The sequence below is a fragment of the Cherax quadricarinatus genome, chromosome 56, assembly GCF_038502225.1.
Source record: "Cherax quadricarinatus isolate ZL_2023a chromosome 56, ASM3850222v1, whole genome shotgun sequence".
Taxonomy (NCBI): domain Eukaryota; kingdom Metazoa; phylum Arthropoda; class Malacostraca; order Decapoda; family Parastacidae; genus Cherax; species Cherax quadricarinatus.
This window is the reverse complement of record NC_091347.1, coordinates 7,998,531-8,023,005: the sequence shown is the minus strand read 5'-3', so window position 1 is coordinate 8,023,005 and position 24,475 is coordinate 7,998,531. Positions and strand designations below refer to the sequence as shown.

The following is a 24,475-nucleotide window of genomic DNA, read 5'->3' as shown; positions in this document are numbered from 1 at the left end:
CACACACATACACACACACACACACACACACACACACACACACACACACACACACACGCCCCACACACACACACACACACACACACACACACCACACACACACCACACACACACGCCACACACACCACATACACCACACACACACACCACACACACCACACACACACCACACACACACCACACACACACCACATACACCACACACACACACCACACACACCACACACACACCACACACACACCACACACACACACCACACACACACACACACCCACACACACACACCACACACACACACACCACACACACCACACACACACCACACACACACACACACACACACCACACACCACACCCACCACACACACACACACACACCACACACACACACACCACACACACACACACCACACACACACACCACACCCACCACACACCCACCACACACCCACCACACACCCACCACACACCCACCACACACCCACCACACACCCACCACACACCCACCACACACACCACACACACACCACACACACACCACACACACACCACACACACACCACACACCCACCACACACCCACCACACACCACACATCACACACCCACCACACATCACACACACACCACACACCACACATAACACACCACACACACACACACACACACACACACACACACACACACACACACACACACACACACACACACACACACACACACACAGGGGCCAGGAGCTGAGTCTCGACCCCTGCAACCACAATTAGGTGAGTGCACACACACCCCCACACACACACACACACACGCACGTATATACAACAGGCCTAGTGTCTAATCGACATGTGCCTAGGACAAAATGGTAACTAACACACAGCGCACACACACACACACACAGACACACACACACACACACACACACACACACACACACACACACACACACACACACACACGAGTCAGATTCATTTTGATCACTCGGGCTATGGTGCCAATGCTAGACTGCGTAAGGTTATCACCAACAACCTGTTTGATTAGACTGTCATCTAGGAGGCCAAGTCTTAGGCTGGGTCAATGAGGGGGTGACTCCTGGAGTCGTCAGGTGTCCACACAGTCATTATTTACATGCTGGCTACGTTGTTTTTTATATCTGTATCAACATGACTTTCCCCTGATCACTACTCTCATGTTTTTATAACTGCATCTACTCGTAGGCTGCCTTGTTCTATCCACTTCATCCACTCGTGGGCTGCTTTGTCCTATTCACTGCATCCACACGTGTGCTTTTTGTTCTAGCCACTGCATCCACACGCAGGCTGTCTTCTTCTAGCCACTGCATCCACACGCGGAGCTGCCTTGTCTTCCGAATACCAGCGTCAAGTGGTGAGGGAAAGCTGGCGACGAGTGAGGCCGAGCATTACGAGAGAAGGAGAGGAGAAAGAGACAGGGAGAGGAGAGTGAGGGAGAGCACGAGGGAGATTAGCCCCACTACAGCAGCACATCCGTTTTCGTGAACGATGGCCGCTGGCTGATCCCCTGAGAGAGAGAGAGAGAGTACTGTTAGTACTTCGTTCTCAGGGTGAGAGAGAGAGAGATTTTGTGTGAATATGAATGAATATGTTAGTTACGATACATTTCTAAAGAAAGAGGGAGGGAGATAAAAGAAAAGAGATACAGATGAACAAACTTAAAAGACAGTCGGACATAACCAACAGTGACCTTAGGCTCTGCAAAACGTTGCCTAAGCGCTGTAATATTATCAGACGAGATGGCCCTACTGCAATTAAAATTAAATGATAGATACTCATATTAAACCTGGAATCAAATAAATTATTACTCAAGCGCTCACAACGACCTGGAACTAGAAACATTAACGAACTGGCGCTCAAGTTGATCCTGAAATTGATAAGTCAAGTAAAGATTATTTTTTTTTAACTAAAACATATACAAAGGTTAGAGAGACATAACAATAACACTAATTTACAAAAAAGGCCAATTAATAATTGTTACTAATAATATTACTAATATCATCACATAAGACAAAAAATATTTTTCTTTTGACACAGATAATTTTATTTTTAAATTATCAAAAGTTAAAATGCAAAGTTTGTGGGAAACATCTTGGCATAGATGACAAGAATTGTGATTTTTAATTATAAGTGCCCGTGGACTCTCACCAACCGGGGACATATTACCTATACAGTCACAATCTAGAATGCATTTATCCCTACTGATGGGAAGGTATACCTGTTGGTGCATTAATACTGAGAGAGGTATATCTGCTATACATCGCTTGTATCGATGGTGTGTCTGAACGAACGCCACTAATAATACTAAGTTTTATATTTATGTGTTGTTAATGTAGTGTGTAGTGTCAACAGTTGGAAACAAATTCTCTCTTTCTCACTCCTCTCTCCTCCCATCTCTCCCCTCTCTACTCTTTCCTCTCTATTCTCTGTACTATCTCTGCTCTCTATTCTCTTTCTACTCTCCCTCTACTCTCTCGCTCGCTCTCTCCCGCGCACACATTAGATAAGACAGAATTTAGAGAAGTGTCATAAGTTAGGTGTTAGACAGTATCTGTCTAACCATACCACGGGCGGGATTTGAACCCGCGGTCAGAGAGTCTCAGAACTCCAGACCGTCGCGTTAGCCACTAGACCAGCTACCCACAATAAGATTCGTCCAACTAGGTATATTTCTACACCATAGGAAGGTTAGCACAGGCACCTCTGTGACCACAAATGCAAGTTCGTCTGTAAAAACTTGCATTTGTGGTCACAGTGGTGCCTGTGCTAACCTTCCTATGGTGTAGAAATATACCTAGTTGGACGAATCTTATTGTGGCTAGCTGGTCCAGTGGCTAACGCGACGGTCTGGAGTTTTGAGACTCTCTGACCGCGGGTTCAAATCCCGCCCGTGGTATGGTTTGTTTGCAATCGTGTCATTACGATTTCGTGAGTCAGTATCTGTCTCATGATGACAGAATCGTACAGAAATATTTTCAGAAAGATTAAATATTGATTTAAGAGTAATAGTGTTTCAAGGTGAGGGAGAGAGAGAGAGAGAGAGAGAGGGGAAATGGGTTAAGATAAAATACTTCAGTGTTTATAAAGTTAGTGAGAGTCTCCGCTTAGTGCGAGTCCCCGGTTATTGAGAGTCCCCTTTTAGTGTATGGCCCCGGTTAGTGTGAGTTCCCAGTTAGTATTAGTCCTCAGTAGATGCATCTTAGTCCTCAGTTGATGTATGTTAGTCCCCAGTTGATGTATGTTAGTCCCCAATTGATGTATGTTAGTTCCCAATTGATGTATGTTAGTCCCCAGCTGATGTATGTTAGTCCCCAGATGATATATTAGTCCCTAGTTGATGTATGTTAGTCCCCAGTTGATGCATGTTAATCCCCAGTTGATGTATGTTAGTCCCCAGTTGATGTATGTTAGTCCCCAGCTGATGTATGTTAGTCCCCAGATGATATGTTAGTCCCTAGTTGATGTATGTTAGTCCCCAGTTGATGTATGTTAGTCCCCAGCTGATGTATGTTAGTCCCCAGATGATATGTTAGTCCCTAGTTGATGTATGTTAGTCCCTAGTTGATGTATGTTAGTCCCTAGTTGATGTATGTTAGTCCCTAGTTGATGTATGTTAGTCCCTAGTTGATGTATGTTAGTCCCTAGTTGATGTATGTTAGTCCCCAGTTGATGTATGTTAGTCCCCAGTTGATGTATGTTAGTCCCCAGTTGATGTATGTTAGTCCCCAGTTGATGTATGTTAGTCCCCAGTTGATATGTTAGTCCTCTCATAATGTATATTTGACCCCAGTTAGTGTAAGTTAGTTCTCATATACACTAGTGTGCATATTAATTGGGACAGTGATGAAATGAGACATTTGGAAAATTAATGTTTATTTGATAAAATACACAAAAGATACAACAGATAACTGATCTAATAAGAGATATGACTAGCCTTTGTTTTTATAAGAACTGCTGCACTCTTGGGCATAGAATCGACCAATTTTGAACACATTTTGGCAAGTTGGTCGTGGTAATAGATTCTAATAACAGCAGCATTTAGCTTCTCCACAGGTGAACAATCCTGTTTCGCTATCCTGTGTTTCGTTATTGTCCATAATTTTCAATTAGTATAGGTCAGGAGAGTTTCCAGGCTGTTTAGAACGCTTAGCCGGCTCTCTTCGATGAATGCTAGCATTTTTCTGGAAGTGTGGCATGGAGCAAGATCCTGCTGGAAAATGCCTTCTTTATCAGGAAGGCCTGTCCACGATGGGAAGCAAGTGAGTTGCTAGGATTGTCTTGTATCTCTCACTGTTCATCGTTCCCTGAACAATAACAAGTCGTCCTAGGCCTTTAGCAGTAAAACTACCCGAAAACATCTTAGGTGGGTGTTAGGGCGCTTGTTGAATGTGTCCATTTCGAAGAGGTTCGCCTTTACTCCGTGCCACCACCACTGATCTCTAGCTAGGTACTTTAAATAAAATGCGCCTCATCTGAAAATTTAGCTTTTCTCCATTCATCTGTCATCCATTACTTATGCTCGACTGCCCATTCAGCCGATTTTTTTCTTCATAGCAGCAGTCTATAATTGTATCTTTACCGGCTTTGTGGCAGTTCTGCCAACTTCAGTGAGCCTCTTCGAACAGTTGACGAATCAACATTTACGGCAGCTGAAGCCAAATCTCTCTGTAGATCTTTGCTGGTTTTCTTGGGATCCTTCACACTATTTACGATAACCTTTTCATCGTGAGGTGTTGTCTTGGGTTTTCTTTCACATCTTCCTCGACGCAGTGAACCACAATCACCAGTATCTTCAGCTTTTTTTCGAATCTGACCAACAATTGACTTTGCTAGGCTTAAATTTTCGGTGATCTAATACTCAAAGCAGTATGATTTCTAAGAGCTACGATACTTGCACGCTTCCTAGGTGTAACATACATCATGAATTTTAGCAGTAATCATGAACTGGTAAAACCACATTCACTCATGGAGCACACTTGCAGGAATATCCTTACAGAACAACAGCTGTTGTGGCACTGACGAGAGTCGCAGAGTAACACCACAGCTGGATGGTTGTCAGAAGTTTGTAACAAACTTTTTCTGAAAAGAAAAGACCCAAATTACATTAATTAAGCCAGAGATTAAGACACATGAGATAATCACAAAATTTACTCGTGTCCCAATTAATTTGCACACTAATTTAGTATGTTTGTCACAAGTCTGTTTGTCCTCAGTGTATGTTATACCCCAGTATGTTGGACCCCAGTTAGTGTGTATATAATCTCAGATTCTTAGAGCAGATTTGGTAGATTCAAGCCAGCATTTATTAGACTTACGTTAATGTTTGTTAGATACCAGTTAGTGTATGTTAGATCCCAGTTAGTGTATGTTAGATCCCAGTTAGTGTATGTTAGATTCCACTTAATGTATATTACATACCAGTTAGTGTAGCTGTCATAATACACATTTAAGAATCGTAAACAAAATACACTTAGCTCAGAGACCAACAATAAAGTTAACTGTATAACAAAGTAATTTGAGCAATGGAGAACGAGTGCAGAGACTAAGATTATAATAAATTTTAGACATTATAGAAAGATAACGTCTCTAGAGTACACGAGAGAACACCTTGAAGGAAGTGCCTTGATGCCTGCAAGAAAGCTCTTTATCCGAGGAATTACATCTACCTCTCCTTTCCTTGCATCCATCCATTCTGCAGATGTTGATCATCCTCAGTTGTAGCGCCTCCCAGTGTAATACAATAATGTTGAGAGTATATGAAAGGACACAGTGTAAGAACATAAGAAAGAAGGAACACTGCAGCAGGCCTACTGGCCCATGCGAGGCATATTGAAGTCACCTCCCGGCTTAAACCAATGACCCACATAGTCAGGTCAGGTCACATAGAATCAAACCTATTAGCACAAGCTAGTCAAGTCCAACTCACACCCACTCATGAATTTACCTAACCTATTTTTAAAACTACACAACGTCTTAGCTTCTATGACGGTACTCGGGAGTTTATTCCACTCATCCATAATTCTAATACCAACCCAACTTAAATCCATTGCTGCGAGTCCTGTCCTTGCTAGATATTTTTAGCACGCTATCTATAATCCCTTTATTCCTGTTTTCCATTTATACACCTCAGTCATATCCCCTCTAATTCTACGCCTTTCTAGAGAGTGCAGATTCAGGGCCCTCAGTCTGTCCTCATAGGGAGGATTTCTGAGACATAGGATAAACTTTGTCATCCTCCTTTGTACGTTTTCCAGTGCATTTATATCCATTCTGTAATACGGTGACCAGTAGTGTGAAACATAATCTAAATGAGGCCTAACGAAAGATATACAGAGTTGAAGAACAACCTGAGGACTCGTATTATTTATGCTCCTTGTAAGTAGGTATTACATTTGCCATTTTCCACTTGTCCGGCACTATGCCAGTTTGTAGTGATATGTTGAGAAGACTAGGCAAAGGTTAGCTAAGTTCCTCTTTACATTTCTTTAAAACCCTTGCAAACAGTTCATCAGGACCTGGGGATTTGTTAGGTTTGAAATTCTACATTTGTCTGAGGACCATGTCACTAGTGACACTAATCGTGCGTAGTTTATTATCGTCCTGTTCTACATAGTTTTATCATTTCTTGAATTTCACTAGTATCTTCCTGCTTAAAAATTGAGAAGAAATAAGAGTTAAAAATTTCACACATTTCCTTATCAATGTCAGTGATCTGACCTGAGTTACTTTTGAGTGGGCCAATTTTGCCCCTAATTAGCTAATCTTACTTATGTATACCTGAGAGAAACCTTTTGGGTTAGTCTTCGAATCCCTTGCCACTTTAGCCTCATAATCTCTCTTAGCTTTTCTTATTCGATTTTTTATTTTACCCTTAATTGAATGTACTGTGTGGAGAAAATTTCTCCAGGAGGGGGGTATCAACCCCCTTAAGCCCTCTTCAGCCCTTTTCAGCCCTGATTGGCCCAGCCCTCTCAGAAGAGGCAAGCATCTTGTTTACTGTTACACCAAGTAACTACCAGCAGATGTTTAACCAGTAGTTTAATAAGAGACAGACAATCTCTTACCTTAGCAGGACAATTAAGGAAAAACCTGTACCCACTTTATTACCATGGTAAAGATAGTGTACATTGTTGTCTATGCTTAAGACAGCAAGAATCAAGCATTCTGCTTTCCTTCCTGGTGGATGTTTGGCAAGGAAGCAAAATATACTAGGTCAGCTTTCCTTTATGGGCTAGTGGAGTTCCTTTATGGGCTAGTGGAGTGGCGTTGTAGGAGGCTGTGGCGTCGTCAGATTGCTTTTGACCCTGCTAGGACTCGCATTGATGCTGGGATAACCAACAAAGAACGCTGATCCATGCGTTTTTGTGCATAAAAGTATCTCAAAGACCATATCAAGACACAGAGAAGTGTGATCAACTTCTTTAGTGACATTATGGTGAACAAATCTTGATGAATAGTGTAACAATGAGTGTTGCGATCCTAACGGAGTGTGAGCATCATTCTTTGGGCAGCTAGAACTATGCTCTGAAAAACGTCGTATTGGTAACCAACACCACCTACTTGACCTATAGTCAGATCGTTCCAATTTAGCCCACCCAGGTAATTTCTCAGTCTCATGAAATCGGCCTAGCAGAAGTCTGGGACAAAGACTTGATTGCAGTTATTTGGGTAATTCCTCGATATATTGAAACTAAGTGATTTGTGATCGCTTTCCCCAAGCTCATTAACCTCACGTTTATTAATTAACGATTCCTTTTTGGCAAAAACCAAGTCTAGCACATTGTTTCCTCTAGTTAGTTCAGTCACGCTGTTTCAAAAAGCAATCCTGAATCATATCAAGAAAGTCACTAGACTCAAGATTTCCTGTCATATTGTTCCAATCAATTTGCCTAAAGTTAAAATCTTCCATTAACACGTTATTTTCATATCTAGACACCTTATGAATCTCGTCCCATAGCAGCTTTTCGCACTCCCTATCAAGATTTGGGGGCCTATAAATCACACCCAAAATTAATTTGCCACGACCCTCGAGAAATTGTAGCCAAACAAATTCTGTGTCTGATGCTTCTAATCTTATATATTATCTAACACAACATTTTAAATTATCTCTCGCATACATCACCACTCCTCCACCCTTCCTGTTGACCCAATCAGTGTGGAATATGTTATAGCCTTGTATTCAGAAGGCATTTCTCTATCTTTCAGGTTGAACCAGATCTCTGTTATAAGCAATAATATCTATATTATCTGCATGTGCAAGTAATCTTAGCTCATCTATCTTGTTTCTTAGACTCCTACTATTAGTATAGTAAACCTTTAGGGAGCTAGTCACTCGCTGCCTTCTACTATCTCTGTTGATCAATTGCTTTGCCTTTACTAGCAACTTTATTCTGAATATTGTCTATTAAACATATCCCTGAGGTATCCTGGTAATATCTGCTGATTTCAACCCTTTACTGCAGCTCGATTGTTTCCCACACACACCTATACCTCTATAATCTATCAGTTGAAAGTCCTAGACACGTCAGCAATGGCCACTCTCAATTGAGTTGGCTAATGCAACCACTCTAGCCCCTGAGAGATGTACCCCATCCCTTGCATACATATCACGTTTGCCATAAAATTTGTCCCAGTTATCAATGAATGAAATTGCAAATTCCTTGCAGTACCTGATATATTATCCAACCTGTTGACTATGTCATCAATACCAGCTCCTGGGAAGCACACTCTCTGTCTAACGTTCCTACCTCTGTTACAGAAAGAATGGTCCATATTTCTTACCTGCGAGTCACCTACAACCAGAATATTCTTACCTTGATTAGCAGGTGAGCTAGTGGTATCTTTAACCTCACTAACCACTGAATTACACTCATCCTGAAGAACAGAGAATCGATTTGCTACCTTCAGATCTTCTCTATTAAGCTTCCTTATCCTGATCCTTCTACCTTTAGTAGAGACCACATTCCACTTGAAGCAGTTGCCACTCTAACTCACTGTTGGTAACCTTTTCCTCCACACAGACTCCACCCTTCGCACACTCACTCCCAAATCCATCTAGGCGGGTTTTCAGGCTCCTGTTTTCTTCTTGGAGAAGTAGAACCTCCTCCTTCAACACTTTAGCCTGAGATTCCAAAACGCTACAAGCTATGGTGCTCTATAATGCTCCACACTAATCCCCCAGACAAATAGGACAGGTTGACCTTTCGTGACCACTGACCTTTAAGAACAGTGGACAGAGTTCCTTATTAAGGTATGTGCAGGAATATTTGCAATGTTTCAAACTTTTATCATAAATAGGTAATTACAATCAACACAATCGTAGTCGGGCCATCTTAACAATGCAAGATAAGCCACGAGGAATGGAAATCTCTAGCTCAAGATCTTCCACACGTCTCCCTGCGTCATCAGGAGCTACAAAATGTTGCAAGAGTAGCAACAGGTGGAAGAAGATCTTACTTTGCCTTACTCTGAAAAGGCATAAATTCTTTCCACCTGTTGCTACTCTTGCAACATTCCATAGCTCCTGATGATGCACGGAGACGGGTGAAAGATCTTGAGCTGGCGATTTCCATCCCTCATGGCTTGTCTTGCATAGGTAATAACATGTTATAAATATACGCTGGTTGAAAACTGACCTGCGATGACGTGGACGTTGACGCTCTTGGGCTTGGAGTTGGCAGGAGAGCAGGTGTAGACCCCCGTGTGTCTGGTCTCTGCATACTGCACCAGTAGCCTCGACGTGGTCACCAGACCCTTCTCTGTTGATACCACCACCCCACCCCGCGTCCTCTCGTAACTCACCAGCTGTCAACAGTCAGTCAGTCAGCTGTTGACACCACCTGCATCCTCTCGTAATTCACCAACTCTCAACACTGTCAGTCAATTAACTTTCTCTCTCTCTCTCTCTCTCTCTCACTCACACACACACACACACACACACACACACACACACACACACACACACACACACACACACACACACACACACACACACACATACACACACATACACACACATACACATACACAGTCACGCAGACGTGGATGCACAAGGCTCCAAGAACGTTAGTGTTTTTAAGGTGTGCAGTAACTGCTAGCAGTAATCAGTGGTAGTGACAATGTCAGTGAACAATCCTACGAGTGATAAATAAAGTTATTAGTTAAAAAAAAGTCGAGAGGAAGCCTGAAATCATTAATATTTCAAAGTGCCAAACCGTTAGGGGCAGTAGGTACCTGTTGCCACACAGATTCAAATATACAAAGATCAAAGTGAGTGTGAAAGCGGGTGTTCAAGAATTACCAGCGTTTGGATAACAAGTGAAATGTGGGGCACCATACAGTGAGAGCGAAAAAGTTAATAAGCAAAAGGAGAAAGGAAAAATAAAACATATAATAAGGGACAGTGGTAGAGTAGGCCTGCTGAAGCAGTGACGTCACAACAAGGTGTGTGCCATTATACATATAAAGTGAAGTGTATATAATGTGAAGTGTATACTATCATAAGTGAAAAGTGAAATCGCGTGAGGAACGCGGGATGTATGAGCATATATGGTTATAAACATCACGGGTGAAGGATTTCCAAAATAGTGATAGAAGGCCTATACGACGACTACGTCATCAGCATCTGGCAACTTGTCACCGCACCGATGCCAGCGCAAGTATTGCTCATCTATTGTGGTTGCATGTTGGCTCTGGATTCTGGTCTTGCATCACTGTTAGATACTGGTCACTCACTCCTGCAAGCTATTACCAGAATTAGAGTAGAAATAGCATAGATAAAGTGAAGATAGTGTTGAGGAGAGTGTGAGGAGGACAGCAGTCTAGCGAGGGGTAACGTAGTATTACTACCGGTAGTTATTAGCAGTATGAATACTTAGGAAGCTAGGAAGTCCTCTCTCAATGTGAACAAGGAATAGGATAATAACCAGCAGTAATTGATACTTAAATCCAGAAAGGGCAATAAGTGGAGAGAGTAGCAATACTAGGAAAGACAGCTGGGACTAAATTTGAGCCTACACGACAGAGAGGTATAACGGATCTTTCAACCACAACAACCCCTCCCCTACCCCCCTAACCATCTCTCCCTCACACATACACACACACACACACACACACACACACACACAAGGGTAGACACTTATAGAAGCTTTAGACCCTAGTAGCAATTTCCGCTTTTTATAACTCAGAATTACTGGTATGTATTAGCAGTATCTCCCCCTCAGACCTCCCCCATACACACGAACACACACATATACACACATACACACACATACACACACACACACACACACACACACACACACACACACACACACACACACACACACACACACACACACACACACACACCCGTAAGGACCCCATTATCAAGCGGTCACTCTACTCTCAGCCTTCTTTCCCCTCCCCTTCTAATCCCATCACACACACACACACACCTCCCCTGCTTCTAAGGGTCACTCATCCTTCTCTCCCCCTCCCCCCTCCCCTCCTTAATCCCATCCCTCTCTCCCACACATGCATACACACATACACAAGCACACATACACTTGACACAAACACATACTCCCCCTTCCCCTAACCACCTCTCCCCATCCCCCTAGCCACCTACCCCTCACCTAAACCATCTAACCCCCTCCCCCAACCACCTCTCCCCCTCCAATAACCATCCTCCCCCTAGATGAGCTTGCAAGGAAGATGGAGGAGAGGTTAGCAGAATGAAGAAGGTGGGAGCAACATGCCACAGTAGCAGAAGCCAAGGTACAGAGATTAGAGGAGGGGCTGAGACATCTGAAACAGCCTAGAGACAAAGATATTACAGAAGTAGCATCAGCAATGTCTACATCAGACACAGACAATGGGTCTGAAGGGAGCATGGAAGCTAAACTGTATGCAGAGGTCCTGTCGAACCCACATGGGGCCAAAACAAAGACAAGGAGCACACCAGGACAGAATGAGAGGTTGGAAGACATTGAAGGAACTAGGACATGTGCAGGGATCTTACCAGACACTTGTGGGGGCCAGAAACAGGTGAGCAGGAAGGACAAACCAATGAGCATAGGGGCCACAGCTAGGGAAGGGACTGAAGGAAGGAACACTCCACGGGAAGGAACTAAAACACCTCAGAGGATGCAATGGGAGTCACAGTGGGAGGTGGAAAGGGAGAGATCAGTTTTTGTCTATGGGCTAGACGAAGCTAAAGGGGAAACTTATGATGAAAGAAAGCAGGAGGAGAAACAAGCGATTGAAGGTATCATGAAGGTGATAGGCGAGGGAGACATGACCCAGGTGGCAAATTTTAGGAGGATCGGCTGGTTCACAAAGAAAAGGAATCAGCCTCTCAAAGTAATTTTCAAGGCAGAATCAACCCGAACCATGATCCTGCAGGAGAAAGCACGGCTGAGAGGCAAACAGGAGTTCATGAGTGTGTAAGAGATATGATAAAGCTCACAGAGCAGGGCGTGAGTGACCCGGTAGCGACCAGTGAAGAGGCGGGGCCAGGAGCTGTGACTCGATCCCTGCTACTACAATTAGGTGAGTACACACACACACACACACACACACACACACACACACACACACACACACACACACACACACACACACACACACACACACACACACACACACTCTCCACCCCTCCAACCACAAATAGGTGAGTACACACACGCACACACACATGCACATATAAACATACACACACACATGCACATATAAACATACACACACACACACAAATACACACCGTGTACATCAGGCCCTTGTTGGAGTATGCAGCACCAGTATGAAATCCACAGTGGTCAAGCTGGTCAAAAAAATTGGAGAAAGTGCAGAAGTTTGCAACGAGACTAGTCCCGGAGCTGAGGTGTAATGTCCTCTGAGGAGAGGTTAAGGGAACTCATCCTGGCGACACTGGAGGACATGAGGCATAAGAGGAATATGATAATGAAGCACAAAATGCTGAGAGGAATTGACAAGGAGAACACTGACAGAATGTTTCAGAAATGGGTTACAGGAACAAGAGGTCATAAGGGATGTTAGGAAGTATTTCTTCAGCTTTAATGTTGTCATGAAGTGGAACAATCTGGAGAGTGAAGTAGAGGCGAGATACATACATAGCTTTAAGAAGAGATACGATAAAGCCTATGGTCACGCAAGTACAAGGTTCTTGTTCACTCTAGTACAAGGTTCTTGTTCGCGCCAGTACAAGGTTCTTGTTCACGCCAGTTCAAGGTTCTTGTTCACACCCGTACAAGGTTCTTGTCCACTTTAGTACAAGGTTCTTGTCCACTCTAGTACAAGATTCTTGTTCACGCCAGTACAAGGTTCTTGTCCACTCTAGTACAAGGTTCTTGTCCACTTTAGTACAAGGTTCTTGTCCACTTTTGTACAAGGTTCTTGTTCACGCCAGTACAAGGTTGTTGTCCACTCTAGTACAAGGTTCTTGTTCACGCCAGTACAAGGTTCTTGTCCACTCTAGTACAAGATTCTTGTCCACTTTAGTACAAGGTTCTTGTCCACTTTAGTACAAGGTTCTTGTCCACTCTAGTACAAGGTTCTTGTCCACTCTAGTACAAGGTTCTTGTCCACTTTAGTACAAGGTTCTTGTCCACTCTAGTACAAGGTTCTTGTCCACTCTAGTACAAGGTTCTTGTCCACTCTAGTACAAGGTTCTTGTCCACTCTAGTACAAGGTTCTTGTCCACTCTAGTACAAGGTTCTTGTCCACTCTAGTACAAGGTTCTTTCCACTCTAGTACAAGGTTCTTGTCCACTCTAGTACAAGGTTCTTGTCCACTCTAGTACAAGGTTCTTGTCCACTCTAGTACAAGGTTCTTGTCCACTCTAGTACAAGGTTCTTGTCCACTCTAGTACAAGGTTCTTGTCCACTCTAGTACAAGGTTCTTGTCCACTCTAGTACAAGGTTCTTGTCCACTCTAGTACAAGGTTCTTGTCCACTCTAGTACAAGGTTCTTGTCCACTCTAGTACAAGGTTCTTGTCCACTCTAGTACAAGGTTCTTGTCCACTCTAGTACAAGGTTCTTGTCCACTCTAGTACAAGGTTCTTGTCCACTTTAGTACAAGGTTCTTGTCCACTCTAGTACAAGGTTCTTGTTTACATTTGGCTTCCTCAGCTGTGATGAGTTGCTGTTACTTTTGTCTTCTTTATCTCGCGTACTTTATTCTTTGTATGACCCCTCGCGAGTTGAGCGCTTATTTATTGCTGCTGCTAATGTTCCTTCTCCTGCTGCTCCTCTTGCTACTAATGCTCCTCCTCCTCCTCCTGGTCCTGCTGCTTCTCCTATTCCTCCACCTTTTCCTCGTAATCCTAATCATCCTCCTTTTCCTCGTAATCCTAATCCTCCTCCTCCTTTTCCTCGTAATCCTAATCCTCCTCCTCCTCCTTTTCCTCGTAATCCTAATCCTCCTCCTCCTTTTCCTCGTAATCCTAATCATCCTCCTCCTTTTCCTCGTAGTCCTAATCCTCCTCCTCCTTTTCCTCGTAATCCTAATCATCCTCCTCCTTTTCCTCGTAGTCCTAAGCGTCCTAATATTACCATGAACAATTGGTATTTAATAAATAACACTGCGACTAGCCGAGGATTCGAACCCGTATTGTTTTAGCCCGCCTCATGGTGAACGAAAATTCACGACGCTCTAACCCACGGGACCATACAATCCTACAAGAATCACGGACCTGGCAGAGCTAGGTGTTGTACCGTGATCCGAGGACATACGATGGTGTGGGCGATTTAGAGCTAATTTCATCCTTCTCCCCTTTTCGTTTGGGTTAGAGTGTCTTCAATTTTCGTGCACCATGAGGCAGGCTAAAACAACACGGGTTCGAATCCTCTGCTAGTCGCAGTGTTGTTATTGGTGAAATATCACATGTTCATGGTTACAATACTATATGTACTGCTCGTGGAGACCAGTACACCAAACGGGGAGGAAGATGAAATTAGTTCTGAAGCATCCACACCACCGTATGTCCTCGGATCACGGTACAACATCTAGCTCTGCCGTGTGCGTTAAAGAGTCGTGAATTTTCGTTCACCCTGAGACAGGCTAAAACAATACGGGTTCGAATCCTCGGCTAGTCGCATTGCTGTTGCTGATATATATATATATATATATATATATATATATATATATATATATATATATATATATATATATATATATATATATATATATATATATATATTAACAAGTCGGCCGTCTCCCACCGAGGCAGGGTGACCCAAAATGAAAGAAAATCCCCAAAAAGAAAATACTTTCATCATCATTCAACACTTTCACCTCACTCACACATAATCACTGTTTTTGCAAAGGTGCTCAGAACACAACAGTTTAGAAGCATATACGTATAAAGATACACAACATATCCCTCCAAACTGGTAATATCCCGAACACCTCCTTTAGAGTGCAGGCATTGTACTTCCCATTTCCAGGACTCCGGCTATATAAAAGTAACCAGTTTCCCTGATTCCCTTCACTAAATATTACCCTGCTCACACTTCAACAGCTCGTCAGGTCCCAAATACCATTCGTCTACATTCACTCCTGTCGAACACGCTCATGCACGCCTGCTGGAAGTCCAAGCCCCTCTCCCACAAAACCTCCCTTACCCCTTCCTTCCAACCTCTTCGAGGACGACCCATACCCCGCCTTCCTTTCCCTACAGATTTATACGCTCTCCATGTCAGTCTACTTTATTCCATTCTCTCTAAATGACCAAACCACCTCAACAACCCCTCTTCAGCCTTCTGACTAATACTTTTATTAACTCCACACCTTCTCCTAATTTTCACACTCCAAATTTTCTGCATAATATTTACACCACACATTGCCCTTAGACAGGACATCTCCACTGCCTCCAGCCGCCTCCTCGCTGCTGCATTCACAACCCAAGCTTCACACCCATATAAGAGTGTTGGTACTACAATACTTTCATACATTCCCTTCTTTGCCTCCATAGATAACGTTTTTTGTCTCCACACATACCTCAACACACCAATCACTTTTTTTTCCTCCGCCGACACGTCAACTCCCAAATATCTGAAAACATTCACTTCTTCCATACTCCTCCTCCCCAATTTGATATCTAATTTTTCTTTATCTAAATCATTTGATACTCTCATCACCTTACTCTTTTTTATGTTCACTTTCAACTTTCTACCTTTACACAGACTCCCAAACTCATCCAGTAACCTTTGCAATTTTTCTTTAGAATCTTCCATAAGCACAGTATCATCAGCAAAAAGCAACTGTGTCAATTCCCATTTTGTATTTGATTCCCCAAAATTTAATCCCACCCCTCTCCCGAACACCCTAGCATTTACTTCCTTTACAACCCCATCTATAAATATATTAAACAACCATGGTGACATTACACATCCATGTCTAAGACCTACTTTTACTAGGAAGTAGTCTCCCTCTCTTCTACATACCCTAACCTGAGCCTCACTATCCTCATAAAAACTCTTTACAGCATTTAGTAACTTACCATCTATTCCATATACTTGCAACATCTGCCACATTGCTCCCCTATCCACTCTATCATATGCCTTTTCTAAATCCATAAATGCAATAAAAACTTCCATACCTTTATCTAAATACTGTTTACATATATGCTTCAATGTAAACACTTGATCTACACATCCCCTACCCACTCTAAAACCTCCCTGCTCATCCGCAATCCTACATTCTGTCTTTCCTCTAATTCTTTCAATTATAACCCTACCGTAGACTTTTCTGGTATACTCAGTAAACTTATTCCTCTATAATTTTTACAGTCTCTTTTGTGTCCCTTCCCTTTATATAAAGGGACTATACACGCTCTCTGCCAATCCCTAGGTACCTTCCCCTCTTTCATACATTTATTAAACAAAAATACCAACCACTCCAACACTATATCCCCCCTGCTTTTAACATTCTGTCATGATCCCGTCAGTTCCAGCTGCTTTACCCCCTTTCATTCTACGTAATGCCTCACGCACCTCCCCCCCCCACACACACACACATACATATATATATATATATATATATATATATATATATATAATATATATATATATATATATATATATATATAATGTCGTGCCGAATAGGCAGAACTTGCGATCTTGGCTTAAATAGCAACGCTCATCTTGCCATATAGGACAAGTGAAAATTTGTGTATGCAATAATTTCGCCAAAATCATTCTGAACCTAAAGAAAAAAATATATTTCACTGTGCTTGTTTAGTATTAAATTATTGTAAACAAACCTAAAATATATTTATCTGGGTTAGGCTACAATAAATTGCGTTTATTATAATAAGGTTAGGTAAGTTTTCTAAGTTCTTTTTGGTGCAAAATTATAAATTTTTACATCAACATTAATGAAAAAAATGTATCTTTAAACGTATAAGAGAAAACTTTAGAAAGGACTTAATTTTAAATGAGTTCTTGCTAATTGAACAGTTTTACATACTCGGCACGACATATATATATATATATATATATATATATATATATATATATATATATATATATATATATATATATATATATATATATATATAAAGTTTATATTATATTTATTATCACACTGGCCGATTCCCACCAAGGCAGGGTGGCCCAAAAAAGAAAAACTTTCACCATCATTCACTCCATCATTGTCTTGCCAGAAGGGTGCTTTACACTACAGTTTTTAAACTGCAACATTAACACTCCTCCTTCAGAGTGCAGGCACTGTACTTCCCATCTCCAGGACTCAAGTCCGGCCTGCCGGTTTCCCTGAACCCCTTCATAAATGTTACTTTGTTCACACTCCAACAGCACGTCAAGTATTAAAAACCATTTGTCTCCATTCACTCATATCAAACACGCTCACGCATGCCTGCTGGAAGTCCAAGCCCCTCGCACACAAAACCTCCTTTACCTCCTCCCTCCAACCTTTCCTAGGCCGACCCCTAACCCGCCTTCCTTCCACTACAGACTGATAAACTCTTGAAGTCACTCTGTTTCACTCCATTCTCTCTACATGTCCGAACCACCTCAACAACCCTTCCTCAGCCCTCTGGACAACAGTTTTGGTAATCCCGCACCTCCTCCTAACTTCCAAACTACGAATTCTCTGCATTATATTCACACCACACATTGCCCTCAGACATGACATCTCCACTGCCTCCAGCCTTCTCCTCGCTGCAACATTCATCACCCATGCTTCACACCCATATAAGAGCGTTGGTAAAACTATACTCTCATACATTCCCCTCTTTGCCTCCAAGGACAAAGTTCTTTGTCTCCACAGACTCCTAAGTGCACCACTCACCCTTTTCCCTTCATCAATTCTATGATTCACCTCATCTTTCATAGACCCATCCGCTGACACGTCCACTCCCAAATATCTAAATACATTCACCTCCTCCATACTCTCTCCCTCCAATCTGATATCCAATCTTTCATCACCTAATCTTTTTATCCTCATAACCTTACTCTTTTCTGTATTCACTTTTAATTTTCTTCTTTTGCACACCCTACCAAATTCATCCACCAATCTCTGCAACTTCTCTTCAGAATCTCCCAAGAGCACAGTGTCATCAGCAAAGAGCAACTGTGACAACTCCCATTTTTTGTGTGATTCTTTATCTTTTAACTCCACGCCTTTTGCCAAGACCCTCGCATTTACTTCTCTTACAACCCCATCTATAAATATATTAAACAACCACGGTGACATCACACATCCTTGTCTAAGGCCTACTTTTACTGGGAAATAATTTCCCTCTTTCCTATGTACTCTAACTTGAGCCTCACTATCCTCGTAAAAACTCTTCACTGCTTTCAGTAACCTACCTCCTACACCATACACCTGCAACATCTGCCACATTGCCCCCCTATCCACCCTGTCATACGCCTTTTCCAAATCCATAAATGCCACAAAGACCTCTTTAGCCTTATCTAAATACTGTTCACTTACATGTTTCATTGTAAACACCTGGTCCACACACCCCCTACCTTTCCTAAAGCCTCCTTGTTCATCTGCTATCCTATTCTCCGTCTTACTCTTAATTCTTTCAATAATAACTCTACCATACACTTTACCAGGTATACTCAACAGACTTATCCCCCTATAATTTTTGCACTCTCTTTTGTCCCCTTTGCCTTTATACAAAGGAACTATGCATGCTCTCTGCCAATCCCTAGGTACCTTACCCTCTTCCATACATTTATTAAATAATTGCACCAACCACTCCAAAACTATATCCCCACCTGCTTTTAACATTTCTATCTGTATCCCATCAATCCCGGCTGCCTTACCCCCTTTCATTTTACCTACTGCCTCACGAACTTCCCCCACACTCACAACTGGCTCTTCCTCACTCCTACAAGATGTTATTCCTCCTTGCCCTATACACGAAATCACAGCGTCCCTATCTTCATCAACATTTAACAATACCTCAAAATATTCCCTCCATCTTCCCAATACCTCTAACTCTCCATTTAATAACTCTCCTCTCCTATTTTTAACTGACAAATCCATTTGTTCTCTAGGCTTTCTTAACTTGTTAATCTCACTGCAAAACTTTTTCTTATTTTCAACAAAATTTGTTGATAACATCTCACCCACTCTCTCATTTGCTCTCTTTTTACATTGCTTCACCACTCTCTTAACCTCTCTCTTTTTCTCCATATACTCCTCCCTCCTTGCATCACTTCTACTTTGTAAAAAAAATTTCATATGCTAACTTTTTCTCCCTTACTGCATATGAAATTTTTTTACAAAGTAGAAGTGATGCAAGGAGGGAAGAGTATATGGAGAAAAAGAGAGAGGTTAAGAGAGTGGTGAAGCAATGTAAAAAGAGAGCAAATGAGAGAGTGGGTGAGATGTTATCAACAAATTTTGTTGAAAATAAGAAAAAGTTTTGCAGTGACATTAACAAGTTAAGGAAGCCTAGAGAACAAATGGATTTGTCAGTTAAAAATAGGAGAGGAGAGTTATTAAATGGAGAGTTAGAGGTATTGGGAAGATGGAGGGAATATATATATATATATATATATATATATATATATATATATATATATATATATATATATATATATATATATGTATGTCGTGCCGAATATGTAAAACTGGTCAATTAGCAAGAACTCATTTAAAATTAAGTCCTTCCTGAAATTTTCTCTTATACGTTTAAAGATATATTTTTTTCATTAATGTTAATGTAAAAAAATTTACTTTTGCACCAAAAGAATCTTAGAAAACTTACCTAACCTTATTATAAAGAGAACAATTTATTATAGCCTAACCCAACTAAATATATTTTAAATACGTTTACAATAATTTAATACTAAACAAACACAATCAAACATATTTTTTTCGTTAGGTTCAGAATGATTTTGGCGAAATTATTGCATACACAAATTTTCACTTGTCGTATATGGCAAGATGAGCGTTGCTATTTAAGCCAAGATCGCAAATTCTGCCTATTCGGCACGACATATATATATATATATATATATATATATATATATATATATATATATATATATATATATATATATTTGTATTTATGAGTTTTTCTGTCCTTCCTAATAATATATTGACTTTTTAAATATATGCTTCATAATTTCTGTGAAGGTACAAGCTGGCCCTAGAGTGTTTCTTTTTCTATTTTAAATAATATAAATGCCCCTAGACTAGGCAGGTCAAAAAGCGTACCAGCTCTATCCTCTCAACGTGACCATACCACCTCAGTATCCCCTTCTCATCCTTCTCAAATATGATTTTGGTAACACTGCACTTTCTAATCTCCAAACTTCCAGTTCTCTGCATAATATTTACAACATGCACGTCCCCTCAGGCACGTCATCTTCACTGGCTCAGCCTCCTTTTCACTACAGCGTATAAAACCCATGCCTCACACCCATAAAACAGTGTTGGCACCGTCAAACTCTGGTATGTTACACTTCTGACGCCCTCGACCCATTTTTTCTCCTCATTCATTCGGTGCTTCACTTTCATAGACGTATCCGTCGACAAGTTCATTCCCAAATATCTAAACTCACGCACTTCTTCCTTGTTCCCTCCTTAGATATTTTTTTTTCTTCACCTTGGTCTTTTCTATGTTAGCTTCCCTCAAGGAAGGTTCCTTGATGCTGGTGAGGGGCCCTTGACCTAGGGAAATGGATCTGTGCTCCAGTTCATTGAATTAAGTCTGAATACCTTGTACATCGGGGCTCTGGTGGCCTGGTGGTTAACGCTCTCGCTACACACTGTGAGGGCCTGGGTTCGATTCCCAGCCAGAGTAGAAACATTGGACGTGTTTCTTTCAACCTGTTGTCTATGTTCCCCATCAGTAAAATGGGTGCCTGGATGTTAGTCGACTGGTGTGGGTCGCATCCTGGGACACTGACCTAAGGAGGCCTGGTCACAGACCGGGCCGCGGGGGCGTTGACCCCCGGAACTCTCTCCAGGTAAACTCCAGGTAAACATCGCCCCACCCCACAGGTGCTGTGTAATTCTACGGGTTTAGCCCTTTCCCCTTAATTATTATTATAATAATTTTCCATGTTAGCTTACTTTTGCAATTTCTCTTCTGAATCTTCCAAAATAACTGTCATCAACAAAAAGCAGCTGTGACAACTCCCATTTTTATCTAATTCGTTATATTGTAATCCCACACATCTATAAATCTGGAGCAGCTATGTTGATATCACACATCCCAGTCTAATGTCAATTTTTTTTTTTACTGGGAAATATTCCTCCTCTGTCTTAGATACCCCAACTTGAGCCTCGCTATCTGCAGTAAATCTATTTACAGCTTTTGCTAACCTACCGCCTATTCTATACATTTACAACACCTGCTACACTGCTCTTCTATCCACCTTATCACATGCCTTTTCTCTATACATTAATGCATCAAAAAAAGTTCCTTTAAGTACGCTTCACATATATACTTCAATGCAAGCACTTTACACAGCCCTACCCTTTCTAAAACCTTGTTGATCTGCATTTCCACTCTCTGCCTTGCATCTAATTCTTTCAGTAATTATTCTGGATGAATGGTTCAGAGAATCGACAAGTTGTACATGTGTCTAATTTATTAATAATTATTGTACCATACACTTTACGCGGTTTATTTAACAGGATTATTCCCTCATAAATTTTATTCACCTTTGTCCCCTTATAACAGGGTTGTCAACCTTTTCAATGTCCCTCACCCCTAGGAAATGTTTTATTAATGTTGGGCATCCTGCATACCTAATATCACATTTGAAGATGAGGAAGTCAAATTTTTAGTTTCTGAATAACAAACTGAACCAAATACAGTACTGCAGGGGAACAAACTGAACTCAAAAAATAAGCCTGAGAAATGCCATCTCGCACCCCCCACTTCCTGGGGGTGCGTGCACCCAGATGGAACCCTTACCTTATAAATACACCTACCATTTTAAAGCTATATCCCCCCTTTCCCCCCACGCTTTTAACATTCTTTCCTAATTATGTTTATCCCAGGTATACATATCAGTGGTATATACTACCGACGAGGTGTGAATTAGACGCAAGTATAATGTATTGGGATCTTTATTTTGTGGACGTTTCGCAAACCAGTGGCTTTATCAATACAAGACGGAAGACTGGAGAGGTAGAGGAGGTAATAGGTCCCTCAGGTTGGCGAGACCTCAACTGCATAAAGATACACAGATGTTGCACATGTATCTAATTCATTATCTCAGTTAATTTACTTCTCATCCGACCCACTGCCCCAGATGTTTCCCAGACACATTTTACTCTTCTTCACACAACATGCTATGCCTTCCCAGTGCCTGAAATCACTGCCTCTCTTCCTTTATATTTAATAATTCTTAAAAAATATTCCATCCATTTTTCCAGCGCCTCCACTTCCCCATTTAATTTATCCTAATATTTATTGTTAAAACCTTAGGTTATCTGAATTTTTTAGTCTCCCTCAAAATTTTTTTTTTTAATTTTCAGCAAAATTTGTTAATAAACGTACACACACTTCCCCCAGTGGTTCTCCTTTCACATCCCCTCACGTCTCTTTTAATCCTTATTTTCCTCTTCCTCTCCACTCAACCCTATAACTTGTGCATTGGTAAATACCTCTTACATGCTATTTTTTCCTTGATCACCCTCTTTATATCTCACCAATCGTTCCTCTTCCTGCACCCACTCCTGTACTAACAAACTTTTGTTACACACACTAACATATCTACCCTGTACCTCTTTGACCTCCTCATTACCTGTACTCTTCTTAGCCCAACTCTTCCTCAGAAGTTCCCTAAGTATGTCTTACCATAACTATCTCCTCTAATTTACTCCCTTTCAAGTCCTCTTACTGACGACATTCTCCTTGCACCTCATCTAACTTTTACTCTAAGTACATCTACCACTAAATACTGATATATCTGTCGCCCTAATAAAATCATGTACATCCAGGAGTGTACTTATCAACCTTATATCTGAAAATACAAAGTCTAACTGCCGTCATTGAACCATATATCACATCTCATATTCTTGCGCCTCCCCTTTTTCTTAAAATAAGAATTGCCTATTACCAAACCTTCTTCTACACATAGTTCAGTCAGAGGCCCCGCGTTATCATTTACTCCTGGCACTCGTAGCATAACCTCTACACCCTCTACAACAATTTCTCCCTCCCGGTTAAACATTAAAGTTCCTCCATCCCAATTATTTTATTACTTGTTTCGAAATTCCGTAAGCGATCGCTTAATATCTTACATCTGTCCACCCCAGGAATATAAACACTTTCTATAACCCCCTTCTCACATCCCATCCTTATTCTGATCCACATATTTCTTGAATTTAAGTTCTTGTATCCCTTGTTCCATTCTAAATAGTAAAACGTCATGAATGGCATGTAAATAATGTGGATAAACATCTTATAAATAGAAGTGAATTGAAGAGAGAATAGGGAAATATAGTGAAAATACATTGAAAATATTTCCTATACCCTTTTCTTTTTGTTCTGCCCCTTTACTTTGCTCTCTGTCTTTTCCCCCTTTTCTTGCTCGTTTCTTCCTCTCAACTTTATTCCCCTCTCCTCCTCCTCTCCCCTTTCTACTCGCCTCTTCCCTCCCTCCAAATCGGTGCCTTGATCCAGGTGAAGGGGCTCTTGTTTCAAGGGTTTGGAGCTACGCCTAACATTCCCAAAGTGTTGTTTGACCCCTAAGGATTTAGCGCTTACCCACAATCATAATCTTATTTTCTCCTCTCCTACCATGTTTTCATTCCCTTCTATTTTACCTCTTCATTTTCTTTCCCATTTCCAGTTCCTCTTCTCCTCTTCCATTTTTTCTCTCCTTCCCCTATTTATACTTATTTCTTCCTCTATTCTTCTTCTATTCTCTCCCCTCCATCTCAACCAATATTCCACTGCCCACAACTGTCCCATCTCCCTTTCCCTATCCTCGGTCCGTCTCCCT

General features: G+C 41.5%; 1 protein-coding gene across 1 annotated transcript in view; it reads right to left on the bottom strand.

The window, feature by feature from the left end:
- Positions 1-777: 777 nt before the first annotated feature.
- Positions 778-24,475, bottom strand: part of LOC128700671 (neurotrimin-like) — a 388,655-nt gene continuing 364,957 nt past the window's right edge. The window contains exons 6-7 of the mRNA XM_053793960.2: positions 9,661-9,829; positions 778-1,532 (exon numbers count right to left, since the gene is read on the bottom strand). Of these exons, the coding sequence (XP_053649935.2) occupies positions 1,414-1,532; positions 9,661-9,829 (288 nt within the window). The 3' untranslated portion in view covers positions 778-1,413. The remainder of the gene's footprint in view (positions 1,533-9,660; positions 9,830-24,475) is intronic.